At 41.5% G+C, this 16,169-nt stretch overlaps 1 protein-coding gene across 2 annotated transcripts; it reads left to right on the top strand.

Annotated features, from left to right (window-relative positions):
- Positions 1-4,349: 4,349 nt before the first annotated feature.
- On the top strand, positions 4,350-15,639 carry LOC109908937 (tubulin-specific chaperone cofactor E-like protein). 2 transcript variants are annotated; one of them, XM_031796021.1, is made up of 10 exons: positions 4,350-4,472; positions 5,943-6,061; positions 6,520-6,584; positions 8,505-8,678; positions 8,875-9,014; positions 9,215-9,396; positions 9,681-9,937; positions 10,289-10,415; positions 11,354-11,470; positions 11,706-15,639. In XM_031796021.1, the coding sequence occupies exons 2-10, from the start codon at positions 6,057-6,059 to the stop codon at positions 12,088-12,090; spliced, it is 1,452 nt and encodes a 483-aa protein (XP_031651881.1). In that variant the 5' UTR covers positions 4,350-4,472; positions 5,943-6,056; the 3' UTR covers positions 12,091-15,639. The 2 variants fall into 2 exon arrangements, with proteins under 2 accessions (XP_031651881.1, XP_031651882.1); XM_031796022.1 differs by having other exon boundaries at positions 8,441-8,678.
- The last annotated feature ends 530 nt before the right edge of the window (positions 15,640-16,169 follow it).

Here is a 16,169-nt window from a genome sequence, read left to right as displayed (position 1 = left end):
GAAAACTTCCTGGAGTTGGTTTTTCCCAATAATCTTTTCTTTTACATGTAAGATAACAGTAATTTACCACAACAACAAAAACAACAACCATAAGGGTCTGAGAAATGAAGGCTGTTCCATGCGAGAAATTGCCAAGAAACTGAAGATCTCGTACAATGCTGTGTACTACTCCCTTCACAGAACAGCGCAAACTGTCTCTAACCAGAATAGAAAGAGGAGTGGGAGACCCCGGTGCACAACTGAGCAAGATTACAAGTACATTACAGTGTCTAGTTTGAGAAACAGACGCCTCACAAGTCCTCAACTGGCAGCTTCATTAAGTAGTACCCACAAAACACCAGTCTCAATGTCAACAGTGAAGAGGCGACTCTGGGATGCTGGTCTTCTATCTTCAGTTTCTTGGCAATTTCTTGCATGGATTAGCCTTCAATTTTCAGAACAAGAATAGACTGACCGGTTTCAGATGAAAGTTCTTTGTTTCTGCCCATTTTGAGCCTGTAATCGAACCCACAAATGCTGATGCACCAGATACTCAATTAGTCAAAAGAAGACCAGTTTTATTGCTTCTTTAATCAGAACAACAGGTTTCAGCTGTGCTAACATAATTGCAAAAGGGGTTTCTAATGATCAATTAGCCTTTTAAAATGATCAACTTGGATTAGCTAACACAACGTGCAATTGGAAGACAGGAGTGATGGTTGCTGATAATGGGCCTCTGTACGCCTATGTAGATATTCCATAAAACATGTACAACATTAACAACGTCTACACTGTATTTTTTATCAATTTGATGTTATTTTAATTGACAAAAAAATGCTTTTCTTTCAAAAACAAGGACGTTTCTAAATGACGCCAAACTTTTGAACGGTAGTATATACAGTTGAAGTGGGAAGTTTACATACACCTTAGCAAAATACATTTAAACTCAGTTTTTCACAATTCCTGACATTTAAAATTCCCTGTCTTAGGTCAGTTAGGATCACCACTTTATTTTAAGAATGTGAAATGTCAGAATAATAGTAGAGAGAATGATTTATTTCACATTCCCAGTGGGTCAGAAGTTTACATTCACTCAATTAGTATTTGGTAGCATTGCCTTTAAATTGGTTAACTTGGGTCAAACGTTTCAGGTAGCCTTCCACAAGCTTCCCACAATAAGTTGGGTGAATTTTGGCCCATTCCTCCTGACAGAGCTGGTGTAACTGAGTCAGGTTTGTAAGCCTCCTTGCTCACACACGCTTTTTCAGTTCTGCCCACAAATGTTCTATAGGATTGATGTCAGCTCTTTGTAATGGCCACTCCGATACCTTGACTTTGTTGTCCTTAAGCCATTTTGCCACAACTTTGGAAGTATACTTGGGGACATTGTCTATTTGGAAGACCCATTTGCGACCAAGCTTCAACTTCCTGACTGATGTCTTGAGATGTTGCTTCAATATATCCACACAATTTTCCTGCCTCATGATGCCATCTATTTTGTGAAGTGCACCAGTCCCTCCTGCACCAATCTCTCCTGCAAAGCACCCCCACAACATGATGCTGCCACCCCCGTGCTTCACGGTTGGGATGGTGTTCTTTGGCTTGCAAGCCTCCCTCTTTTTCCTCCAAATATAACGAAAATTATGGCCAAACAGTTCTATTTTGGTTTCATCAGACCAGAGGACATTTCCCCAAAAAGCACAATCTTGGTCCCCATGTGCAGTTGCAAACCGTAGTCTGGCATTTTTATGGCCGTTTTGGAGCAGTGGCTTCTTCCTTACTGAGCTGCCTTTCAGGTTATGACGATATAGGACTCGTTTTACTGTGGATATAGATACTTTTGGACCTGTTTCTTCCAGCATCTTCACAAGGTCCGTTACTGTTGTTCTGGGATTGATTTGCACTTTTCGCACCAAAGTACGTTCATCTCTAGGAGACAGAACGCGGCTCCTTCCTGAGCGGTATGACGGCTGCGTGGTCCCATGGTGTTTATACTTGCATACTATTGGTTATACAGATTAACGTGGTATCTTCAGGCATTTGGAAAATGCTCCCAAGGATGAACCAGACTTGTGGATGTCGACAATTTTTTTTCTGAAGTCTTGGCTCAGCTGAGGTCTTGGATTGTCCGATGATGTCAAGCAAAGAGGCACTGAGTTTGAAGGTAGGCCTTGAAATACATTCACAGGTAAACCTCCATTTGACTAAAAATTATGTCAATTGGCCTTTCAGACGTTTCTAAAGCCATGACATCATTTTCTGGAATTTTCCAAGATGTTTAAAGGCACATTCAACTTTGTGTATGTACACTTCTGACCCACTGGAATTGTGATACAGTGAATTATAAGTGAAATAATCTGTCTGTAAACAATTGTTGGAAAAATGACTTGTGTCATGCGCAAAGTAGTTGTCCTAACCGAGTTGGCAAAACTATAGTTTGTTAACAAGAAATGTGTGGAGTGGTTGATGAATGAGTTTTAATGACTCCAACCTAAGTGTATGTAAACTTCCGACTTCAAATGTATGTCTCATTATTCTATCTGTGGTTAGAGTTATTGGAAGGATTAGCTAACATACAAATGCAAATGCAAAGTAAATAAAAGTAGGAAGTATTTGTTAAGTTGCTAATTAGCTAAAATGGTCTGTGATGAGATTTGAACATGCAACCTTTGGATTGCTAGGTATTCAAGTTATACATCTATTTAATTATTTTATTTAACCTTTATTTAACTAGGCAAGTCAGTTAAGAACACGTTCTTATTTACAATGATGGCCTAGGAACAGTGGGTTAACTGCCTTGTTCAGGGGCAGAACGAGAGATTTTTGCCTTGTCAGCTCGGGGATTTGATCTAGAAACCTTTTGGTTACAGGTCCAATGCTCTAGGCTACCTGACACCCCGACCAACCACCCTTCTTTAATTTCTGCCTTAAGTCAACTTTTATCTTATGTAACCATACCAAAGGTAACATACTATATGAAAAGTAACATACTAATTTGAGTGTCTCGGATTTACATTTACTATGTTACGTCCCTATCCATATCGACGGGACCGCAGGGGAGAAGGTGGAAAGCTTCAAGTTCCTCTGCGTACACATTACTGACAAACTGAAATGGTCCTCCCCAACAGGCAGTGTGGTGAAGAAGGCTCAACAGAGCCTTTTCAACCTCAGGAGGCTAAAGAAATGTGGCTTGCCACCTGAAACCCTCACAAACTTTTACAAATGCACAATTGAGAGCATCCTGTCGGGCTATATCACTGCATGGTACAGAAACTGCACCACCCGCAACCGCAGGGCTCTCCAGAGTGTGGTACGGTCTTCCCAACGCATCACCGGGGGCAAACTACCTGCCCCCCAGGACACCTACAGCACCCGATATCACAAGAAAGACCAAAAAATTATCAAGGACAACAACTATCCAAGCCACTGCCTGTTCACCCCACTATCATCCAGAAGGCAAGGTCAGTGCAGTCACATCAAAGCTGGGACCGAGCGACTGAAAAACAGCTTCTATCTTTAGGCCATCAGACTTAAATAGCCATCACTAGCACCTTAGAGGCTGCTGTCCTATATAAAGAGACTTGACATCACTGGCCACTTTAATAATGGAACACTAGTGACTTTAATAATGTTTACATATTTTGCATTACTCGTCTCATATGTATATACTGTATTATATTATATTCTACTGTATTTAATTCAATGCCATTCTGACATTGCTCATCCAAATATTGATATATTCTTAATTCCAGTCCTTTACTTTAGGTTTGTGTGTATTATCGGTATTGTTGTAAACTTGTTAGATATTATTTGTTAGATTTTACTGCACTGTCGGAGCTAGAAACAAAATAATTTCGCTAAACCCGCAATAACATCTGCTAAACATGTGTATGTGCTATAATTTTATTTGGTTTGATTTCGTATGAGACCAGGCTGGGATGTTCAGTAGAGGGCGCCAGCACAGTGCCCTCTACTGTGCGGGGACAGCACCACTTCCAATTGAACCAAAACAACAAGCTTCTCTACCAGGAGAGGACACTGCAGGACATGGTATTAAAGTGACGTACAGTCATGGGAATTTCAGTGACAATTGTCATGTACAAGTGGATGTACTCGGTTTTGCCCACCACTCCTTCAGTCAATGTCATCAAATTTAATTCATCATTTGTATTTGTATGCAACAGCAAGAGGAGCGGGAAGTATATCCCTGAAAACGTTTTAGCAGAGATATCGATGTGCAACATATTTAGTCAGCAAACTGTTTTTCAAAACTTTCGCATCATTACCAGTCATGTCAGCTATAGTAGCATTACATATGATTGCAAATGGGTTATTATTACAAATTATTGTATTGTATACTATACAAAGCTACGCATGCAGAATATCGGGAAAATATGCAGACGTTTCATAAATATACGTCATTTCCGGGATGATAGAGAGGCAATGACAGCTTGATCAACAACAAGACATTTGCACAGATCAGATCAATAAAGGTGAGTTTGGAAATGCGAAAATATGAAATGTATATATATTACTTTAGATTATATCTAGCTAATGCAATCGTATTATGACAATAGTAGTTGCGTCATGTTGATGCATTGTCTTTGCATGGGTCGTTCAATGATGCTGACTGTGGAGTCTGGACCAATCTCTGACCATTCGTAGACCATCTAGCTAGCTAATCGTACTAGTGTAATCGTAATACATTGCAAGCTAGCAAACCACTGATCCTGCAGATAACTAGCAGCTGAAAGCTACAGTCAAATTGTACAGAATGTTTACCGGTAATGTTTATGAAATCACGTTGTAATCAGCCTCGAGGTTTATCCTATAAAATACGTAAATATGTCATGCTTGACATATTTATTTTTCCAGCGTAGCGTTGTCCGTTCACTGTTTTTATTGTTTTGTGTTCTTTTTCATGATCGGTTTGATCTGCACGTAATTGTCCCTGATATGATTGCCATATTTTTAGCTAACGTTAGCTCTCTGCAGTAAATTACTCATTATGTGCATTTGCTGTACTGGAGCACTAGCTAGTATATCAAATACTTAATTTGAGCAATATCTGACCTGTAAATGAGCTAGATAGCTGTGACAAGGATTTGGCATGGATTACACAAACAATGTTTGGCTTGACATTGACAGAAATTTAATTGGCAATAGCACAAACAGATATGAACCAGGCTAATTATACGCACAATCTCGTGACCATATTTGAACCTCAGGAAAAAAAACATATTTTATTTGGTTCTTTTATTCCTTCTATTCTGAAGTTAACAGCACCATATTATGGTCAGTTTATGTGCCTATTGATGTTCATCAGAGCCAAGCTATTCACAAAACATAATACTACGTCGGGGACATAACTTAGCCAGAGTTCCCCAACTTGGGTCCCGCAGGGGATTTTGTTATTTGACCCCCCCCCCCCCCCAAGTTTTCTGAGCAAAATGTCCAAAAATGTTTTAAATGTCGGACATAAAAGACTGAAAACCACCAGATTATCAGCGCCAAGTGATTTTTATTTAGGAAATCTGTTCCAAAGTATTCTCACGCATAATAGAGAGATATAGTATAAGTGATCATATAAAAATGTAAGCAAGGTTTGAAAGTATTATGTTTTAGTCAAATATTATATCTGTTTGGGTTCTTGCGGTCAATTTGCAGCCTACAAATGATTTGTAATGGTGTTTCCGGTCCCCTGACCATCCGCTCAGGAATACATCAGCCCACGGCTGAATCTAGTTGAACGTCCCTGGACTGGGCTATAGCCTAGTCAAACGAATATAATGAGTAGACCTAGGCCTATTTTACAATCGAAATTCATTTCCATGCTGATATTTATTTTACCTGCCCCTCAAAGTTATGCTTTAACAAGTCAACAATACAAACATATTTATGTAGATTTCTTTAAGGTCATTTGAATATCATGCATAACTGCATATGGTTTGTTTTGATTCTAGTGTCTACTCTCACGTGGTGCCTGCGTGTCCCTCCTGTTCACCTAGCAGCCCCTCACTGGAGAGAAGTCTGAAGGAGGAGGGCTCAGCCTCTCTTCCCCTGCCCAGCCAGCCACTATGGAGTAAGCATTGAGAATTATAGAGATATCATCTTTATAAATGTCCCATTATGGCATCTGTGAGCACACAGCCAGCGCCATCACAGATAGAACAAGAAGCCAGATGTTTCATCATATGTATAAATAGTATGGTGAGGAGAGGAAGGCCAGTGGCCGGCAGTGGGAGAGTATGGAGCGAGATGGAACTGGGCCGAAATTCAGCAGATTTTTCTCATCGATGAAAAGCCCGACCTCAATACAGTTTTCTGTTCCCAAAACTACAATCTATTGTAAACAGAGTGCACTATGTTTTGTAGATTTCAAAAAATGGCATTGTTTGCAAAGAGTGCAAGAGCAAATTGAGTTATTGCACACTGTTCGAAGAAGAGATTTGTACTTCCTTTTATACTGGTGTTACTTGCAAATCCGTCCCACCAGCACATGAATGTCCCTCAATTCCAAAAACTGTGTCCTTCTGACAGACCTTCTCTGCAGAAACCCACAATGAGCTGTGATAGTGGACTGGTGGAGAGGAACATTGCTGGAGGTAAGACACTCTTGTTACTGTAGTATCATTGTACTTTATATGACCTATGATTTTCCTCATACTCATATATGTTAATGAAATAATTTTGCTCATATTAGTCAATAACCTAATAGTAACGTGTCACTTTTGTACAATGATAAGTATAAGGATATTATGGATACTGTAATGTATCATTTCCTTTTATTGTTGTCGTAATATAACAAATATAGGCCATATCCCCTGTTTACTGTGACCTACACGTTCTGGTGAAGTACTTTAATATGATACTATTACTTTCATTTCAGTAAAACGTATATACATTATTTATATAGCCAGCAGCAGATGGTGGTTTATCTAGGGCAACCTGCAAGGCGTTCAAAAATGTGTTTTTTCACAGTTGAATATCGAAAGAGAAATTTCACCACTTAACGACCTCATTCATCATCTCCAGCACCATTCCAATATCAACATATTTGAAAAGGATGGGTTTCTCTGTTTTGTTGTCAAACACTACTAACGCTTGCCTGCTCATAGTTGTTTAAAATCACCTGATGCACACCAGATAATGTCATCAGTGTCTCCGGATTGTGTCAAACTTTGCCTGTTCAGTTGGTTAAACATTCAAAAGGCACTCGCACATCTGAGCTATCTTTTTTTTGCAGGTGCATGGGTACAGTTGAATAAAATGAGAAAAAAAGAAGAAGCCCGCAAACAGTTCTTGCTAGTGTCCCTGCTCTTTAATAAGCTTTACGTATCGGCCTCACGGCCTTCGTCAGAACTTTTGTGAGTTAAAAAAATAATAATTGCACCCTTATGTAGACCTAGCCCCGCCCACATCCGTTCCACTCATCGAATGGGGTTGAGGTCGAGGGAAAACAAATAAGTGCTACCAAATATAACAATATGCATTTCATAAATATTAGAATAAAGTGTGTACATAAAACGTATTAAACACGTCTGTAAAACCACAATGAGGACATCGACCTACCAAGCAAGTTTTCATAAATCAATGGGTACAGCGCAAGAAAAACGTCAGAGTAATCTGAAATAGGGGCATAATTCATGTTCACATTTACAACATAACATACGTAGGCATTTCATCATTAAGACCTTTAACTTTCTCTATGCCACAAAATGTACTGCGACTGGATAATCCCTGTCGTTTCTCCTGATTGAACTTTTGTGTTCACAGATTCTCTGTTTGAGAGAACGAGAGGTTTTTCCTACATAGCACAGCCCACATGGACATTTAATCATGTAGATAACAAAGGTGGTGGAGCGCGTAATAATGTCATTCATTTGAGGAAGACCGTGAGGCCGATACGTAAAGCTTATTAAAGATCAGTGAATACTATCAAGAGCAGTGTGCTGGTTTCTTAATCTTTCCTCAATTGGTTAAACATGAAATATTATGTCCAAACAGCAGAAGTCTATCCACTTTTTCAATTCATTTGTTTTTGGTTTCGACAACATAATCCAGACAAACAGTTTGAGAATCACCGATTATAGGCCCGCCCTTTTCTCAGGCGTTCAGAGGGCTTTATGGGAAAGTCTCCCTGTGTTTTACTGATAAGGACTTCAGGACAGACGACTGAATGTAATATTATGGTCTGTCTGTTTGGTCTCCAAGGTATTTATATCAAGCAGCATCAACTGAATGACCATGTGAAAGAGTAACTGTTAACAAGCCTGATTGAAATACTGTAGATGAAAATAGAATTTGTCGTAGGTGAATAGCCTACTTTTCAGTGAAGACTGGTATGTATTGTATAGCTGTTTAGAAGGTGAAACAGGTTAGGCTAGTGTTAGTGATGGGCGAGCCCCTCCAAGTGATTGGACGTGAGTGTGAAGGTGAATGACTTCCACTATTGTCTCAGCCAGCTGACCCTGCCAAGCTAACCTCTATGAGTGTTTGGCTCTTTTACCACTTCGGCGTCCCAGCCGACCCAGAGGGGATGTGGGACAGTGGGGCCGTGGATCCACCCGAGGAGGAGGGCCGCACCTTCATGCAGGTTCTCAGCGAGAAGTACAGCCCGGAGAACTTCCCGTACCGCCGATGGCCCGGCATGGGCGTGGTGGTAGTGCCAACTCTCCCACAGGGCTCGCCCATGAAAGGTGAGGACTTCAATATCATCCATCCACAGTTTTACCCATTGAACCCTGTTTTAAAAACGCCATTGGCATCCCTGAGTAGGTTCCTTCCTCTTCAGCAGCTCAGTTAAGATGAAGATGAGGATGAGGATTATGATGATTGAGCGATGGTAGAGAGAGGCCAGGTTTACTCAAGTCATTCTGCTCTCTCTCTCTCCAGATCGTTTGAACCTTCCCAGTGTGCTCGTCCTGGCTGGCTGTGGAATCAGCCATGCGGGAGAGCAGAGAGAGATCGCAGCCTTCTGTGCCCACGTGATGGAGCTCGACCTGTCCCAGAACAAGCTCCAGGACTGGCATGAGGTGGGTGGGCTCAACTAGGGTACTCTGTCAAGATGGGAAACATTGAGTACATTTAGTATAAGATTTGGGTACATTATACCGTAACTTTGTACATTAATTCCTCTACCTGTATGGAATCTCACCCATATCCTTGTAGCTAGTTACATGTGTGAATAATTATATTGAGGACGTCACACTAAGTATGAAGCCACTCCTTTCAGATCAGTAAGATTGTGTCAAACATCCCCAACCTGGACTTCCTCAACCTGAGCTCCAACCCGCTAAGTGAGGTTGTCTTGGAGCCTAGCGGTGCTAAGGCCTTTGCCCGAGTCCGACGCCTGGTCCTCAACAACACTCAAGTGTCCTGGAACACGGTGCTCGTACTAACACGGGAGATGCCTGAGTAAGATCAACCTTGATGCCACACTGCTTTTAAACACCTTTTTTTGTTTGTTGCAAAGGCAACTTCTGATTGTTCACTTCTCAAGACGGAAAATTTTGTTTTTCTAAGTCAGCGAGAGGGATTTTGTATCTTTCTCGAGTATTGTGGACTGGAGAGAGTAGTGAGTGGTTATCTGTCATGAGGTCCAGGTTGCAGGCAGCCAACAGTACATTACAGTAGAAGCATTAAAACAAGTTAATGGTATATATATAATGGTCTGTGTTGCTCCCTGCCCTGCCCGCCAGGCTGGAAGAGCTGTTCCTGTGCCTTAATGAGTACACCACCGTGTCAGCCTCTACTGTGCCCTGCCCCACACTGCGCCTGCTGCACATCACCGACAACAACCTGCAGGACTGGGCCGAGGTGCGAAAGATTGGGCCCATGTTCCCCGGCCTGGAAACTCTGGTTATGGCCAACTGCAACCTGAGCTCCATTCAGGACTCCGAAGACATGCTGCGGCGCCTCTTCCCCAACCTACGCAGCATCAATCTGCACAACTCAGGTATCAACCAGAGCAGAGTATTGGGGTTGTGTCCTTCACTGGCAACTGTCCTTGGATATTTTAAGTGCACCCAACATCCTTATCGCTAACACTCCCCTCTACTTGGTCGGTCGGTCGGTCTCTCTCTGTCTGTCTGTCTGTCTGTCTGTCTATCTATCTATCTATCCCCCTCTTCTCCCATTCCCACCATCCTCTTTGACCATCAGTTATCTCAACCGTTTGTGTCAGAGCCAGGGCACAAATGTAAAGATCCTTATTTTTGACTGCTTATGGAAGTTATGAGTTTTAATCTCATTGACTAATAAGGTGTGTGTGGGTGTGCGGTCTGCTATCCGTCTCTGTGTGTGCCAGGTCTTAACCGATGGGAGGACATAGAGAAGCTGAACCAGTTTCCTAAACTGGAAGATGTGAGGCTGCAGGGGATTCCCTTACTGCAGACCTATACCAACACAGAGCGTCGGAGCCTCATGGTATCACAGTAAGTTTCTCTGGGAGCTACTGGGTGAGTGAGGCAACCACACAGACCTCAACACACAAATTAGTTGAAAGATCTCATTTTTCACTGAGTGCGGTTGCATGCACACAATAATGAGTAGCCTAGTGGTTAGAGCGTTGGACTAGTAACTGGAAGGTTGCAAGTTCAAACCTCCGAGCTCAAACCCCCGAGCTGACAAGGTACAAATCTGTCGTTCTGCCCCTGAACAGGCAGTTAACCCACTGTTCCTAGGCCGTCATTGAAAATAAGAATTTGTTCTTAACTGACTAGTTAAATAAAGGTCAAATAAAAATAAAAATAATAAAAAAAGAATGTAGTAGTTTGATTAAAACGTTTACATGCTTTGCAAGAAGAACAATTTCCCTAACAACCCTGTTTACAAGGACACAGGTTACCTGATGGCGATTTTTTTTTTTTGCCAATCAAAATAAACATTCTACCACAGCCACCTTGTTATTTTTGGTTAAGCAGTTTTCTTTCAGAGTTCGGACATTAGAAAGTTTGTCTGTGAAAACGACTTCTAAGACGGATACATTCAGTTGTTCCGAACTCACTTCACTCGCGCTAAAGAGGGAGACTCGCTCGGCTGGTGTCGGCACATACACAGATCGAATACAGCACTGGAACACAGATTAAGGTGTTTACATGTCCTAATAATTTGAAAGATTATTCAGAAAACCAGGTGTTTTAATCGGTGTGTGCTGACTTCAATTTTGACCGTACACCGATTATGATAAGCAGAGTGAGGTGTTTACATGACTACTGCATAATCTTCCTACTGCCATAATCAGTTTAATATCAAATTATTACTGTGCCTGTAAACATACTCACTGTGACATTGCATTAACACAGACACCCACACAATACTTCAACAGTGCCATATATCTAGATAGTGAAAAGCTCAACCTTCATCCTCGCAGCCTGCCCTCTGTATCATCGCTCAATGGCAGTGTGGTGACGGACGGGGAGAGAGAGGACTCGGAGAGGTTCTTCATTCGTTACCATGTCGACTACCCAGAGGAGGAGCTACCTTACAGGTGTACAACACTGTGCTTCTCCTTTCACTGATCCAGTGAGACTGCATATATCCATTCAAAAGGATTTGGCACATACTTAACTGGCTTAATTGTAGTATCAGGTGCCTATTAAAATGTGTACATTAAAAATCGAATCTTCTCATTCATTAAAAAGAATTACAATAACCTCACCTCACCGTGACGTAAATGTAGTGTGTTTGTGTGTTGCTAAACCCGTTTTTACTTGCCGTCCTAGGTATCACTGCCTGGTGACCAAATACGGGAAGCTTGAACCCTTGGCTGAGATCGACCTTCGACCCCGCTGCCACGCCAAGGTGGAGGTGCACTGCGAGGACAAAGTGGAGGAGGTGAGTATCCGCCTGGACCAGACTGTGGCCGAGCTGAAGAAACAGCTGAGGACAGTGGTGCAGCTGTCGGCCAATCAGATGCGTCTTTACTACATCGACAAGGAGTGTGTCTTTGGGCCGGAGGAGATGAAGTACCACACCAGAGCCCTCCACTCCTACAGTATCCAGGACGGGGACGAACTCCTGGTGGTGCCTAAGGCTGGCCGGGGGACTACCACCGCTGCCAAACCACTATCAAACCTTAACTCCAAAACCTTAACTCCCCCGCCATAGAAGTAGAATAACTAGAACGGTCCACCTATCATGGCACATTGACTTGAATGGGTAATGCAGTTCTAGTAATTATATTTCTATGCTAATACCCTTCCCCATCCTAATCTTGTCTGAAGAACTCCCTGCACCCCTCCTTACGCCCATCCTATGTTTTACATTCAGTGTGGGACACACTATCAGGAATAACAGCGACTCTGACTCTGATTCTGACTGGCTTGCGTTTCACCTCACAGCACCACACATGCACACACACACCAATTAATCAGAATAAATGTGTATTGTATGCTGCCCTCGAAAGGTGTGCGTATTATGTGTGACTGAGTCCCCTCTTTGTCTTGGTGTAACTCCTAAAAAGGCTATCTTTTGGGGAAGGAGCACAGGAGATATTGCGGAGTACAACCACAGTATCTTTTTATCTTTAAGACAATCTCCCATTTGCATACCCTGTGGTGTGCAGAGGATGTTGATGAAAGGATATGGTATACTGCTGTGCCACAGACTCTGTTTTGAGTGTACTAGGTTGATTGTACTGTAGCTAACGGAAGTATTCATCGCGTCGTGTCATTCCACTTCCTCACAAGACCGAGCCATAGTTTTTGATGGGTTATTCTAAGTTAGGTTTAGTTCTCCTACGTTGAATTCAGTAAGATTAGTATTTTTGGAGGATACTTCATATTCAAACTCAAATCGTGTTGAGCTTTCAAATGGTCTTTCCAGTTGTATCATAGTGTTTATAGGATATTGATGCCTCTGACTGAAATCATTGATGTACCATAGAGTGCTGCATGAGACTGTTCTTTCCTTAAGTGTGTTTTTATGTAGTTTGTGTGGATCCTTCCACTGTCTGGGACCGTCCATATATGTTAAGCCTAAATTACGTTTGAACACCTATTGACACATTTGCTTCTGTGCCAGAGCCAAAGTATCTCAGGTCTATTGCAGACAGAGGCTTTGTGTGTTCACCAAAGATTTGTATGAACTCTGTGTACTGTTCATTGCAATGTTGATGCATTTTCCTTGTGTGTGAAGAGGCTCATGCTTGGTGTTATTTTTGTCATTGCGAGGGCAAAGGTCACTATGTCAGTAGCGGTTGTCTGGGACAGTAGAACTAAGGCATTGCTTGGTACTTCACAGCTAAGGGACACCGCCACTTTAAATCCCAATTTACAGGCTGTTTGTTTCCCTGTTGGATCTTAATTGACATAATTTGTTGTATTATGTCATTGTCTGATTTGGAAGACAGTAAAGTATTGGAAGATGCGCTTAGTAGAGCTAGATCTCGCTAAAGATTGGAAACTAGACAATAGCAGCATATTTCATACCGCTTGTTGTATTTATTTAGTCATTAAAACATTGTAATGAGCGGTAAGGGTCCGTTATTTTTGGTAGGCATAATATTTCTATTTCGCTTAGATGGCTACTTGGTTTACTCTAGACGGCTTCTCTTGGTTAGTGAACCCATGTTTTAATGTAGTCAGTATGCACTGGCAATCAATCAATCAAATGTATTTTTAAAGCCCTTTTTACATCGGCCGATGTCACAAAGTGCTGTACAGAAACCCAGCCTAAGACCCCAAACAGCAAGCAATGCAAATGCAGAAGCACGGTGGCTAGGAAAAACTCCCTAGAAAGGCAGGAACCTAGGAAGAAACCTAGAGAGGAACCAGGGTCTGAGGGGTGGCCAGTCCTCGTTCATAGATGACCAGCAGGGTCAAATAATAATAATCACAGTGGTTGTCGAGGCTGCAACAGGTCAGCACCTCAGGAGTAAATGTCAGTTGGCTTTTCATAGCCGATCATTCAGAGTTAGACACAGCAGGTGCGGTAGAGAGAGAGGGTTGAAAAACAGCACGTCCGGGACAAGGTAGCACGTCCGGTGAACAGGTCAGGGTTCTATAGCCGCAGGCAGAACAGTTGAAACTGGAGCAGCAGCACAACCAGGTGGACTGGAGACAGCAAGGGGTCTTCAGGCCAGGTAGTCCTGAGGCATGGTCTTAGGGCTCAGGTCCTCCGAGAGAGAAAAAGAGAGAGAGAATTAGAGTGAGCATACTTAAATTCACACAGGACACCAGATAAGACAGGGGAAATACCCCAGACATAACAGACTGACCCTAGCCCCCAGACACATAAACTATTGCAGCATAATTACTGGAGGCTGAGACAGGAGGGGTCGGGAGACACTGTGGCCCTGTCCGACTATACCCCCGGACAGAGCCAACCAGGCAGGATATAACCCCACCCACTGGCAGGCACCCTAATGCATGAATGTGAATATTGAGAGTGGCACTGTCTAAAGGGATAAAGATTTAATCAAATATAAAGGAATAGAACATTCATCTGATTCTGGAGCCATGGCTCAATGTACATTTAGATAATGTCATGTGCCTAGATGTAATGCTTCCTGTGATTTCTGAAATAATGTTTTCGTGTAAGCAGTGGACACTACTAGTAACAATGTGACAGAATTGAGAGTGGCACAGTACAGTAATTAAAGGAAAATTGAATCCGCTATAGGCTAATGGTATGCGACAGTCATCTGAGCCCGTTCATTCAGTTCATACTGCAGTGATGCCTTTTATTTCCGTTTCATCATCATCAACATAGCACATTTAAGGATTCTGAATCAAGTTATCAACTTATATCTGCTAGAGTTTGAAATGCATGAATGTGTCATTTTAATTATATTTTAATGTATAATATTTATTTATTTATTTATTTATTTTTGTGTGATGCTTTCCCTAGTAGTGTCAGCACACACTGAATTGATGCACTAGTTATTTTCATGATCAGTATGTTTTCGGGTAAAGGATTTGTTTAGCATCTATTCCAGGTCACCACCTTACTTTAGTCTGGGTTTAATAGCCAATGCTTTATACTTCATTTATGTGTTATTTGTTCCGGAGTAGTACAAATATTTATCGCTGTTGTGGGTTAGTGCCTATCCTGAACCGCAAATTATTTATAAAGCCATTATGCAGCTCCACAATAATCAGGTACAGTACATATATCTCCTGCTGTTCTGTTGTAGGTATGAATCCTTCTGCTTATTCAACCTAACCTTGTGTATTCTCATCATTGTGTAAAATGTGGGAAGAAGAAAGGGATAGTAAAGTAATGTACCACTTACTGTTGTATTGAAGGGAATGGTTTAAATGTGGCAAAAGAATCTGAGAATTTCAGCCACATTACAGGCTAGGTAAACCGGGCAGCTAGCTACATCGACATGAGCATGATTCTAAACACCTGATATATGTGTGTTCCATGAGTTCAACCAGTATAGAGACTGTTTTCTGATTGTCTGCCTCCTGGATGTAACAATGCTGTCCAAATGTGTTTACTACGGTACATGCAAATGTTTAGAAAAGGTATATATGTGTGGCATAAATATAAGTATGGAACATGTATCGTTCAATGATGGCTGTATGAGTTTGTATGATTGAATGCAATTTAAATGGCAGATGAGCAGATTGATGTAATTCCTCTTAACTCCATATTAGTCACCTGTGTAGAGAAAGATGCATACAAGAATAAACAGTGGTGTTCTTTCTACAGTGTAGTATTCAATTATTCTACTATTACTTTGACTGAGATGTTGAAGACCGATGCTGTCGATGCAGTCATTTCTATCAGCCTCCTTTTTTAATTATTATTATTATGAAGTTGTCTGTGGTATTGTTGCCAGTCCCAGTTGTCTTACCTTCCATTGTCTTGATGGAAGTTACAAAACAATTGCCCCATTTCAGCTCAAATACATTACAACAATGTAAATCCAAATAAATGTGGCACATTTTTTTTAGGGCATGGGATGTATAGAGGTGCTGCTATGATAATGTTAAAGATTATGTTGGCTTCTAAACCTTTCTTTTGATAAGAGGCAGGGCAGGTGAAAAAACAATCAATGACACAATTTTATATTAATGATTTGTATTATGTGAATTATCTCTGTCCCCCTCCTAAATTCCAAAAAAAGACAATCGGTCACTGCAGTGTGAGTAACTAGACTGCAAATAACTACATTATTCTTATCAGCTTTGGTAGCTGTGAAACAAACTAAAGGATTTATAACCAAGGGACACACA

Source organism: Oncorhynchus kisutch, linkage group LG18, assembly GCF_002021735.2.
Source record: "Oncorhynchus kisutch isolate 150728-3 linkage group LG18, Okis_V2, whole genome shotgun sequence".
In the NCBI taxonomy this organism is placed as follows: Eukaryota; Metazoa; Chordata; class Actinopteri; order Salmoniformes; family Salmonidae; genus Oncorhynchus; species Oncorhynchus kisutch.
Note: the sequence above shows the minus strand (reverse complement) of the source record. Positions and strands in the feature narration are given on the sequence as shown.

Coding starts and splice junctions, on each gene's coding strand:
- LOC109908937 (XM_031796021.1), top strand. Junction 9,015..9,214: donor AGCTCCAGGACTGGCATGAG/GTGGGTGGGCTC, acceptor CACTCCTTTCAG/ATCAGTAAGATTGTGTCAAA. Junction 11,471..11,705: donor GAGGAGGAGCTACCTTACAG/GTGTACAACACT, acceptor TTGCCGTCCTAG/GTATCACTGCCTGGTGACCA.